The following is a 12,394-nucleotide window of genomic DNA, read 5'->3' on the forward strand; positions in this document are numbered from 1 at the left end:
AATGTTTCAGGAAAAAAAAAAAAGTTTCATGAATGATGTATAAATAAGTGATATAACCTTATATAAATACATATATTAAATAGTGTAACATTATTAAGAACGTTAAAGATTAAAGTAGTTCACCCAAAAATGAGGATTCTGTCATCATTTACTCTCCATCATGTTGTTCCAAGCCTGTATGAACAGTTTGCTCCCCAGTATTATTAGTATTAGTATAGTATTTTTATTTTTTTCATATAATGGCGGCAACCAGCAACTGTTTCTTTCCCAACATTCTTCAAAATGTCTTCTTTTGTGCTCAGAAGAAAAACTCGTTCAGCTGGTCTCTGTTCTGGATGTTTTATGGTAGCATCACTCAGTATAAATCATGCTGTCAGAAGTCAAAACTAGTTCTCATGCAAACTAATCAACGTTTTCAAAAATGGCTTTGTGTTCAGAGAGAACAGAGAGACTGAATTAATGCTAAACACACGCAGGATCAATTAAAATAGTGGGTCAGAGTGGCAAAAGTGATGCTTTTTGGCCAACAATCCCTTGACTTTTGTGATGCTTCACATCTTACCTTTTATTTGAAAATCTATTGACATACACTGTAGTTATTACTGAAATTTAATAGTAATAGAAATAGTTTCCTACACCCCCCAAAGAAACAGCAAGTGACACATCGAATTAAATGTTAATTTTAAAAAGTAGTAGAAAATAGGATACAAATAATCTTTGTTTTATTTACGACTTCGAAAAATAATTTTTACAGTGTAGCGGCATCTGCAAAAATGATCTTCTCACTCAGTATTTTTGTCTTGTTTTCTAGTTCAAATAACTAGTTTGTGATGCTTCACATCTTACTTTTTATTTGAAAATCTATTGACAAACACTGTAATTATTACTGAAATTTAATAGAAATAGAAATAGTTTAAATAATAAACTATATTTTATTAAAAATAATTTTTAGTGTAGCGGCATCTGCAAAAATGATCTTCTCACTCAGTATTTTTGTCTTGTTTTCTAGTTCAAATAACTAAACTTTTTTTTTAATAAAGATATATTTATTTAAGAAGCAAGATGACTTAAGATATTAAGTCTTGTTTTCTGAAAAATGTATCAAAATTAAGAGAATTAATGTTTAAAACAAGAAAAAGAAAATAATCTGCCACACAAACGTAACTCATTAGGAAAACAAGATTATTTTTCTGCAGATATTGACTTAATTTTGAAACTTTTTCAGAAAACAAGACTTATTGTTATTGATTTAATGATGTTTAAATATTTGAATTAGAAAACAAGACAAAAACACAGAGGAAGAAACTCTTTGTTTGCGGTGTATAAATGTAAAACTGAATGTTAACGTCAGGAATGTAGTGCTTAGGTGCATACAGTCCATGATAAAGCTCTGGTAACATATAGAGTATGTACTTTCTCATCATCCTCAGAAAACAATGGTCAGGAGAGGGCAGTGTTTCCAGCATCACAGCAGACAAACACTGGATCCTGAGGGGGAGTAAACCAGGACAGGGTTTTCATTTGTGGCTGATCTATCCCTTTATAGTCTCAAAGCTTCCAGTCAGCAGTGCACATCATGAACTATCACCACTCAAACATCACAGACGTGAAGAATGCTTTGATTATGACACACTTCGTGAAGCATAACCTGCGCAAAAGCTTCCGAGCTGTGAATAACAGGAACCGTGTAATGCACAGCTGAACTCTGAGAGCATCCGGCGTCTCTATATATGGACTTCCGGTGGTTCGCTGTCCTTGAATAATATGTTCTCTCTTTCTTCTCTGTTCCACTTCTGCTGTTGCCAATGGAAACGGTTTCCTGGCAACCAGTGACAAGGTGAGGTCATTCTGCAGTCCAACATCAGTCTGCACATAAAAGCGTGTTGCATGCAGACATGATGGGGATGAACTAGTGCAGCATCAGCTGGGGAAACTCTGATCAGAACTCAAACAAAGAACCTCAAAATGAGCATTTACTGAAAGGAAACTGATCTCAACAATGTCTCAAACTGTGCTCAGATTGGTCGAGAACGTGAGTGAGTTCATATTGAGATCTTTTGATTGCACGGTCTCGATATGAACTCATCTCTCATCAGATGATCTGAGCTGCTCTACATTCATTCTTCGGCTCTCCACTCTCACTGACTCCTTTGAGTCTGTTTTATTCCTCCAGAGGAGTCTGAGGAGAAACATCTGAGTCCATACTTACATGAAACACAACTGAGAATAAAGTTAAGACTCTAGAGAGTTATAAAAGAGTAACATCTTAGAAATGACATGTTTCTCTGGGGTCTGACAGTCGAGACCATCCTGACCTACTGACCTCTCTCTCTCTCTCACACACACACACACACACACTCACACATGATGAGCTGGTGGAGGAATGATCAGATGAAATCAGCTGAGCGCTCTTGAGCCATTCGATGCTCCTGAGGCCCATCATGTTACCATAGTAACCGAGCTGCAGAGAAGAGGCTGGGTGCTTTATGTTGCCATGGTGATAATGGCTGGAGAGGACAGTTCCACACACTTTCACAAACACACCTGAGGAGAGAGAGAGAGTATTCAGATGGTAATAAATCAACAAATTAATGATGAACTAGAGTGGAACAAATAATGCAAAGTGTCAGTTGTTCCTGGAGGTCTAGCGTCCTGCAGAGTTCAGCTCCACAACACAGTTTAGCCAGCTCATTAAGATCTCCAGCAGCACTGGATCATTACAGAGCAGGGCTGGAAAGCTCCAGGAACAGGACTGGGCAGCTCTGCTGTAAATGGAGTTTGTCCAGGATGTTGCTATGCAGTTGCGAGGGTGATCTGGTGGTTACTAGGGTGTTTTTGGTGGTTATGTTGTTGCTAGGGTGTCCTGAGTAGTTGCTAAGGTGTTCTGAGTGGTTGCTATGCAGTTGTCTAGAGTATTGTTGGTTGTTGCTATGTTGTTTCTAGGGTGTTCTGGTGGTTGCTAGGGTGTTTTGGTGTTTATGTTGTTGCTACGGTGTCCTGAATAGTTGCTTTGCAGTTGCTAAGGTGTTAAAAGAGTGGTTTTGGTGGTTATGTTGTTGCTAGGGTGTTCTGAGCAGTTGCTGTGTGGTTGCTAGGGTGTTCTGAGTAGTTGCTATGCAGTTGCTAAGTTGCTCTGAGAAGTCGCTATGCAGTCACTAGGGTGTTCTGAGTGGTTGCTATGCAGTTGTCTAGAGTATTGTTGGTTGTTACTATATTGTTTCTAGGGTGTTCTGAGCAGTTTCTATGCAGTTACTATGGTGTTTTGGTGGTTGCTAGGGTGATTTTGGTGTTTATGTTGTTGCTACGGTGTCCTGAATAGTTGCTATGCAGTTGCTAAGGTGTTAAAAGAAGTTGCTATGCAGTTGCTAGGGTAGTTTTGGTGGTTACGTTGTTGCTAGGGTTTTCTGAGTAGTTGCTGTGTGGTTGCTAGGGTGTTGTGTATGGTTGCTATGTTGCTAGGGTGTTCTGAGTAGTTGCTATGAAGTTGTCTAGAGTATTCTTGGTGGTTGCAATGTTGTTGCTAGGAGTAGGGTCTTCTGAGAAGTTGCTATGCAGTAGCTAGGGTGTTCTAAGATGTTGCTATGCAGTTGTCTAGAGTATTCTTGGTGGTTGCTTTGTTGTTGTTAGGGTGTTCTGAGTAGTTGCTATGAAGTTGTTAGGGTGTTCTGAGTAGTTGCTATGAAGTTGTTAGGGTGTTATGAGGAGTTGCTTTGCAGTTGTCTAGAGTATTCTTGGTGGTTGCAATGCTGTTTTGTTAGGGTGCTCTGAGTAGTTGCTATGCAGTTTCAAGGGTGTTCAGAGAAGTTGCTATGCAGTTGATAGGGCAATCTGGTGGTTGCTAGGGTGTTATGTTGTTGCTAGGGTGTTCTTAGAAGTTACTATGTGGTTGCTAGGGTGTTCCGAGTAGTTTTGTTGCTAGGAGTAGGGTCTTCTGAGAAGTTGCTATGCAGTAGCTAGGGTGTTCTAAGATGTTGCTATGCAGTTGTCTAGAGTATTCTTGGTGGTTGCTTTGTTGTTGTTAGGGTGTTCTGAGTAGTTGCTATGAAGTTGTTAGGGTGTTCTGAGTAGTTGCTATGAAGTTGTTAGGGTTTCTGAGTAGTTGCTGTGTGGTTGCTAGGGTGTTGTGTATGGTTGCTATGTTGCTAGGGTGTTCTGAGTAGTTGCTATGAAGTTGTCTAGAGTATTCTTGGTGGTTGCAATGCTGTTTTGTTAGGGTGCTCTGAGTAGTTGCTATGCAGTTTCAAGGGTGTTCAGAGAAGTTGCTATGCAGTTGATAGGGCAATCTGGTGGTTGCTAGGGTGTTATGTTGTTGCTAGGGTGTTCTTAGAAGTTACTATGTGGTTGCTAGGGTGTTCCGAGTAGTTGCTATGTGGTTGCTAGGGTGTTGCTGTGTTGTTGCTAGAGTGTGCTGAGTAGTTGCTATGTGGTTGCTAGGGTGTTGTGGATGATTGGCATGTTGTTGCTAGGGTGTTCTGAGTAGTTGCTCTGTGGTTGCTAGGGTGTTGTGGATTATTGGCATGTTGTTGCTAGGGTGTTCTGAGTAGCTCATTCAAACTGCCGGACGACACATGCTGAACTGAATCCTTACTGCTAAAAGTTTCAGCACATGACTAGCAACTCTAGTACTAGTGATGAGTGACTTAACTAACAGCACTGAACACAGCTGAAAACGAGTCTAGTGTTCTTTAGCAGACGTTTCTCTCAGCTGAAGCGATCTGACAGACTGCAGTGAGCTGAATGCTTGAGTAGATTGGGTTGAATCCCTGGGCTGTTGAGAGCTGTTCCCTGTGGAGCTGAACTGCACTCTCAAGTCCGCTGGCATTTTGCTGTGACGCAGGAGCGCAGCTGTAATCCCAGAGCATCCACTTTCTCATTCACGCCAGCGCCATCATGTGACTCACAATGTTCAACAGTGCAATTACCTTCTCTTGGCTTGAGAGAAACAAGACAAAAACCCACAGAAATGTTTGAGTGGCACATTCATACCGTCATGAGAAATGAAAAAACAGCCCTGCACACAATTACTCCCGCTGCACCGAGAGCATTCGGCATTTACATCCAGCCCTCTCCGACATGAGAGCCGCTGCAGTGCATTATGGGTCGCGTTCTAAATGCCACTGACTAACTGCATGACACACATGAGCTTTGACTCAAACAAAAGGACTGAAATGAGCGGTGAGGGGAAGCATATGGAGAGGCTGATAGATGAGAAGAACAGTTCACCATCATCATCATCATCAATAATATAATCATCATAATAATTAAAGGTGTAGTCCATGAATGAAAGTGAAAACTCTATCATCATTCATTGGTTATGTCTTTATTTCTTCCTTCTGCCAAAACCCACAGAAATGTTTGAGTGGCACATTCATACCGTCATGAGAAATGAAAAAACAGCCCTGCACACAATTACTCCCGCTGCACCGAGAGCATTCGGCATTTACATCCAGCCCTCTCCGACATGAGAGCCGCTGCAGTGCATTATGGGTCGCGTTCTAAATGCCACTGACTAACTGCATGACACACATGAGCTTTGACTCAAACAAAAGGACTGAAATGAGCGGTGAGGGGAAGCATATGGAGAGGCTGATAGATGAGAAGAACAGTTCACCATCATCATCATCATCAATAATATAATCATCATAATAATTAAAGGTGTAGTCCATGAATGAAAGTGAAAACTCTATCATCATTCATTGGTTATGTCTTTATTTCTTCCTTCTGCCTAGCAACCACATAGCAACCACCAGAAAGCCCTAGCAACTGCATAGCAACCACTTAGATCACCCTAGCAACTCTACAGCAAGCAACAAGAACATTCTAGCAATGCCAACTACTCAGAACACCCTAGCAACAATATAGCATCCACCAACACCCTAGCAACTGCATAGCAACTACCCAGTGCACTCTAGCTACTGCATAGCAACCACTTAGATCACCCTAGCAAATCTACAGCAAGCAACAAGAACATTCTAGCAATGCCAACTACTCAGAACACCCTAGCAACAATATAGCAACCACCAAGAACACCTTAGCAACGGCATAGCAACTACCCAGTGCACCCTAGCAACTGCATAGCAACCACTCAGAACACCTCAGAAACTGAATAGCAACTACTCAGAACACCTTAGCCTTTTACAAAATAAACTGCGACTGACGTAATGAGTTTATTGCGGTGTCCAGCAGTTCAGGTCGGTTTTTGCACTCTTATATTAATAGCGATCCTGTAAACAAAGGAAACCTTGTTTCATCTGTAATGAGCTGAATATGCCTGCTGTGTACGAACAGATTCCTTTCCTGAGAGAAACAGCCTGATGCTAACGACCAAATTATAGATAGGTTAGTCACTGGATTTATCCTGCTGCTGTGTAACGTTTTGCTCATCTATAGACCAAATGGAAATAGGCCTTTTGGGAAAAATAATTAGTAATTATATTGACGTTGATGACAATAATTTTATATTTATTCATAAAAAGACATTAGGCAAGAAAACAAGACATCTTCTTACAGCAGAATTTCCCCCAAACTGCTTTGTGTCCATTTGGCACAGTTAGCAACCCCTAGAGGCTCAAGGGAGACGTCGTCCTCTTGACCGAAGAGAACGCTCTGGAAGGGGCCGCAAAGGGCCAATCTCGAGCAGCCAAGAAAGCGTTCGACCCTCCTGTGGGAAGATTCTCCCATTCCAAAATGGAATTGCGGAAAAATGAAGGGGCACAGGCGGGCGTCCACACCACCTCCTGGACCAGATGGAAGCATGTTGGGAAAAGCTCTCGATGAACCAACTGGAATCTCTCCTCGCATGGAGTTCGGAAAACCTTTCTCCCTGTTCAGACGCCTTCTAATGACTGAGGTCAGTGTCATCTTGAGCTGAGAGCTACTTCTGAAGCCGGAGAGACACATATTCAAATGACAGACAGGTACAGCGCTCCCCTCTCGGGTTCTTCTCTACCTTCTGCCCTCTGCATGCTCATCCCTTCATTTCCGCTCTCTTTCCCAAATCAAAAGCAGACCGAGGTGTTCAGGGTTAAACGCTGTGCCCTCACACCTCTGTCTGCAGGTCGATGATATCTTGGCCCACCAGAGGGATGGTCGCTCCGGCCTTCTCCCATTCCACGCCCTGGAGATCCGGAGGAGACGCCTGCAACGGCTCCATGTCCTTCCGGACCCAGGCAGGAGGAGACGCCTGTGACCTGCTCATGCTCTCCCAGGACCGATCCATTGCTCCCTGCTGCTTATCCTGGAAAGAGACATCGGGAACAGCGTTAGAGACCCTGCAGTTGGCAGTGATGAGAAAACGTGCTTCAAAGGCAGTCGAAAGATCGAGACACTTACGCTGTGGTTTGTCTTGTCGCTTCCAGCAGAGGAAACACTCCATCTGACGGACTGCAGAGAGAAGACAGCATTACTCTAAAGACCGAACGATTGAGAGTAAGAGAGTTCATGTCCACAGGACATTAAATAATGGCTGCTCTGATGCAAACATGGGAGAGTTCCACTAATGACCGTCTCCTTTAGTGGCTCACCTTGCTGTCGGACGCCGGAGACTCCCTGTCCTTCTCAGCATGATGCGTCTTCCTGTTGAGGTCCTGGAACATGTTCTGATGGCGTTTCCGTGTGTGCATGATTTTCTACATGACAGAGAGAGGAAAGGGTTTAAACTGCACTGTTGTAGATATACATTCATCTACAATGGAAAACTCTGTAGGGAGTAACTACCTCAAAATCCAGTTCTGCGTAACGAGATTTCTGCCTCTGTGAGAGTTAAACAGAAAGAGCAACAGCAAACTTTAGTGTCACGTACATTGCATAATTCGTCAGATGCAGTGTTCAGCAGTGGCATTAGCAAGAATAAATGGCGTCTCTTACCCCCTCACTGACCTCCAAAGAACTCATGGACAAGGTGGAGATGGTTTCGCTCTTGGACATCATGGAGTTCATGGAGTCGAAGGTGTCGCCCAGACTGCTGGTCATGTGACTTTCGCTGGAGATGTTGTGGATGTTCTGAATGGGCGAGTCTCGCTCCGAATACGATACGCTGATGCGGTCGGCGGGGAGAGTCTTGACGGCGTAGGCGGCTTGAGGTTCGGCGTAGGTTCCGCTCAGATGCATGAGACGGGCCTGCGGGAGCTCGGTGCTGATGTTGTATTTGCTGGAGCCGCTGGAGTCGTCCTTGGGTTTGGCACGAAGGGTGGAGGTGGTGTTGGGCAGGAGCACATAACCGCTGCCATCCGAACAGACGCTCTCGGCCTGAGCGAGGGCCAGATCGGCATCCAGCTGCTTGAAGAGCTCGCTGTTGCACACGTACACAGGTTTGCCACAGGACGGGTCGACTCCGCGACCTTTCTCTCTCCGCAGGGTGAGCGTGTGGCTGGAGTACTCGGGGACGGGGGGAATGTGGCTCTTTCTGCTGGGGTTGGATGGAAGGGTGTGGAAGTTTGGGCCGAGGGGCAGGGGCATCTGTGGAGGGGGCATCTTCTCCTCGGAGGAGCTTTTCATTCCACCTGAAGGGAGGCAGAGAGGCAGGTGAGCTCATGAGGCATGTGGGAATACAGTCCTCTTAGAACCACCCTAATTTAGTTTCTTATCATTACCGAACCATAAGAACACCTCAAGTTTCATGCTCTAAGGCAGAGGTGTCCAATCCAGAGTTTAGCTACAACCAACTTCCAGTTTCTAATAATCCTAAAAAACTTAATTAGCTGATTCAGCTGTGTTTAATAAGACTTAGAACTAAATTCTCCAGGAACAGGTTTGGACACCCCTGCTCTATGGTAATATGAATGTGGCGATCTGTTGTTTATATCCTCACCTGGTCGGTTTGATTCAGCGTCCTTCTCAAAGTCAGACTGTACACAAGAAAGAAAGAGGAGAAGTTTGAGTTCTAAATACCGTCGTTAGCATTTAAAGTGCATGAGAATACTTGCATGTACACTCACCACAAGCTGCGTGTGGCCGTTCTGCAGGGAGTTGCCGGAATCACCGTTCCCGTCATCTTTGCGGTCCACAACACGGCACTTCACCGCCTCCTGGACCTGAAACACGCACATTTATGAGCTCTGGCACACTCAAAGACACGTTAAACGCACACGTCCTTTGATTGTGAGCGTACTGACCTCTCTGCGAAGGATGCAGTGCACCATGACAATGATGAATCCCTCCAGAGAATCGAAGACAGCGAAGAGGATCTGGAACAGTGCGGAGCGGCGGTCTGTGATGGCCAACACGGCAGACATCCACGTCAGTGCGAGAAGAGGGAGAACCACACAGGAGCTCCACAGCGACGCCCTGCAGGACAGTGCATTTAATACAACATGCTCTAGACTCTTCAATGTGACTGGCGTTTAATCGGGTGTGTACAGTATTTCTTACCCAGCTCGCTCTTTCAGCTTAATGTCCGTGATGCCGTCCTTGGACACAAGCTTGTTGAAAACCAGAATTCCAATCACCATGTTGACCTGAAAATACACAGAAAGACGTCAGTGAAGGCTCAACACTGCACGTGCTGTCAATCATGCAGTGTCCAAGAGCGGCTCCTCACCAGAACAACAGCAGCGGCCGGACCCACGAACGAGTACAAGAGTCCGCCTTCAAGAGATAACCAACAGCTGCGGAGAGGCAGAAACACCAGTGTTAAACTCACAAAGACACAGACGGAAAGAGAAAGACAAGCAACGCACGAGATGGGAAATACTCACTAGTTGACGGTGCCGTAACCTTTGGCTTTGGTGAAGCCGACAGAAATGGCGACGACTAAAGCGGGCAGACCTGAGAGAGAATCCAGAAAGAGAGTTAAACACCCCATCACACGAGACATGCAACACTCTCCAGAAACAACAACACAAACACAAACACACTCACCCCATCCCAGACACAAGAAGCGTTTGCGGATGATGCGGTTACGCAGGCGGCCCGTAACGGCCATGTAGGACTGCCACGCCTCCGTCAGGACCCAACAGAACGAGGACAGGAAGAAGAAATGCAGGAACGCCGCCACCAAGGCACACATGACCTGCGTGAGAGACAGATGGAGCGAGAGGTGAGCCGTCTGCCATCAGAGCTGACGTGAGCTGCGGATGGTCGATGTCAGGCTCAGGCTCACCTTGTTGCGCACTTGCGTCTGACTGATCAGAATGAGGGCATTGGAGCAGATGATTGACAGACAGAAGTTGATCAGGATCACTGAGCGCTCAGAACGGATGTACCTGAGAAGTAAAAAAACTATTAATGAAATCCAATCATTCAGAATTTGACGCTATTGTAGTTCCATTCTGCTTTCTAAAAACTGGTCTTTAATTATGAGATTAATGGCTTTTTAGTTTATAATATTTCGTGTTTCTATTCAGGTTAATACATATAACGGTACACAAATCATCCAATCGGTAAATCAAGCGCAATGGTAAGTTTCTTACTTCCACACAGAGACGTAGATGATGAGGAGGAGGAGGAGGGTGAGGGACGACACCCCGCATCCCACAATCATCGTAACCGACGGCAACAGAGACTTATCCATGTTCTGTGAAGAAACACAGTAACATCAGTGTTAATGCGCGCACACACACACACATACACACACACACAGAGCTCCCTCTGGACAGAATGACTGGCAGAAACAGGGCAGCTGATGTGAAGGAGACCTGAAGGTGAGAGAGACGCTCCACATTCCTTCACTGCTGCTCCACGTTAGCACATTTAAACGACGGCAGGTGTGTGTGTGTGTCCTGCAGGTGGACAATTTTCACCTCTGAAATTATTAGTGTTACACACTTCACACACCTGTGGACACACACACACCTCAGTAGGTATGTGTTACATTACCAGCTGCTTTCCACCTTCATTTACCCTTGCAGAATGAAACACATCATAATATTTCCTCTCAACACAAACACACACACACACACACACACAATGAAGGCATATAACAGGTCTTTTAAACTCGCTTGCATTGCGCGACGCGACGCGTCAAACCAGCGCGCTCCCGTCATGGCGCATATGTGATTATAAACGGAAGCGTTCTGTTTGGACGCGTTGCGTTGCAGTGCAGGGCTGTTTTTTTCGCTTGGTGCTGATAACCGAATTACAGCGCGAGGCTGCGGGTGCGGTTACCATGGCAACTGCTTCTGCACCAAAAAGATCAAAAACAACGATCCCGATCACACAAACGCATTAAAGCACCGAACAAACACATGCATGAAATCAATCGAATCCATCACTGATCATCAGACTCCTGAAGAACATGATGTCCTGATGAGAAGCGATCGATCACAACACCGCATCATCTCGATCAGCTGTCGATCAAACCGTCGTTAGATAAAGATGAAACAAAAAAGACGATCACATCCGATCACCCGATGATCGATGATGAACGAGGTTAACGGCAGCATCGATTTTCACTTACTCACACACACACACACACACACACACACAGAGCGATCGGACACAAACACACACAATCATAGACGGTCCGGTGATGATCGGACACTTACCAGATCGGGGTTCGGTCGCGCAATCAGGGCGAATGTGGACAGTCCGTCACACACGCATGTGGTGCTGGAGTCGCGCGACACAGATCTGCAGCCGCGCGCGGACCAGGAGCCGAGCAGAGACTCGCTGCGCACACACACACACACACACACACACAAAGGTTAGACACACTGTGAAATAAACCCGCGCACACACTCAGCAGCAGAGCAGCTCTTCCAGACTCACTCTCGCTCTCTCTCTCTCTCTCTCTCTCTCTCTCTCTCTCTCACACACACACACACACACACACACACACACTCAGCAGCAGAGCAGCTCCAGCTCATCCAGACTCACTCACGCTCCAGACCACCGTACAGTGATGCTCTTTAACAGTCAGCTATATATCGAAATGATGACTGAAAGGTTCTTTGGGAACTAAAAATGCTTCTTCTATGGCATCACTGCGAAACCCTTGTATAAGCTATTTTTAAGGAATGTTTCGTCTGAAAGGCTGCAAATATTCTTCATGCATAAATCCAATGCCATTTTATTTTATACTATGTTGTTGTTATGCATCATTAATTATTTTTTAGTATCTTATTTATTTGGTTTCCTTTCTATCACTATTTGTGCACTCTTTGTGTTCGTATAGTCTGTATTTGGCAATATTGCATGTTAAACTGATGAATTGCTTTATTCCTCTTTTGTAAGTTGCTTTGGATAAAAGCGTCTGATAAATGCATAAATGTAAAACATTCATGCCAATAAAGTCCTGGTGTATTTCAAAGATCTTCACACACACCAATAAACGATGTATGTGAACCCCGTCTCTCTCTCGCTCTCTGTCTGTGTGTGTGTGTGTGTGTGTCTGTGTCTCTCTCTCTGTGTGTGTGTGTGTGTGTGTCTGTGTCTGTGTGTGTCTCTCTGTCTCTGT

At 44.8% G+C, this 12,394-nt stretch overlaps 1 protein-coding gene across 1 annotated transcript in view; it reads right to left on the reverse strand.

Moving 5' to 3' along the window:
* Window positions 1–6,535: 6,535 nt before the first annotated feature.
* LOC107730909 (brain-specific angiogenesis inhibitor 1-like) overlaps window positions 6,536–12,394 on the reverse strand; it is a 24,789-nt gene continuing 18,930 nt past the window's right edge. The window contains exons 18-32 of the mRNA XM_016541865.1: window positions 11,484–11,607; window positions 10,410–10,513; window positions 10,100–10,202; window positions 9,859–10,009; window positions 9,696–9,765; window positions 9,539–9,605; window positions 9,370–9,455; window positions 9,114–9,285; window positions 8,937–9,032; window positions 8,810–8,846; window positions 7,867–8,501; window positions 7,717–7,752; window positions 7,524–7,628; window positions 7,333–7,383; window positions 6,536–7,237 (exon numbers count right to left, since the gene is read on the reverse strand). Coding sequence (XP_016397351.1) covers window positions 7,040–7,237; window positions 7,333–7,383; window positions 7,524–7,628; window positions 7,717–7,752; window positions 7,867–8,501; window positions 8,810–8,846; window positions 8,937–9,032; window positions 9,114–9,285; window positions 9,370–9,455; window positions 9,539–9,605; window positions 9,696–9,765; window positions 9,859–10,009; window positions 10,100–10,202; window positions 10,410–10,513; window positions 11,484–11,607 — 2,035 coding nt within the window. The 3' untranslated portion in view covers window positions 6,536–7,039. The remainder of the gene's footprint in view (window positions 7,238–7,332; window positions 7,384–7,523; window positions 7,629–7,716; window positions 7,753–7,866; window positions 8,502–8,809; window positions 8,847–8,936; window positions 9,033–9,113; window positions 9,286–9,369; window positions 9,456–9,538; window positions 9,606–9,695; window positions 9,766–9,858; window positions 10,010–10,099; window positions 10,203–10,409; window positions 10,514–11,483; window positions 11,608–12,394) is intronic.

The sequence above is a fragment of the Sinocyclocheilus rhinocerous genome, unplaced genomic scaffold, assembly GCF_001515625.1.
Source record: "Sinocyclocheilus rhinocerous isolate Xijiao unplaced genomic scaffold, SAMN03320098_v1.1 scaffold759, whole genome shotgun sequence".
NCBI classification, from domain to species: domain Eukaryota; kingdom Metazoa; phylum Chordata; class Actinopteri; order Cypriniformes; family Cyprinidae; genus Sinocyclocheilus; species Sinocyclocheilus rhinocerous.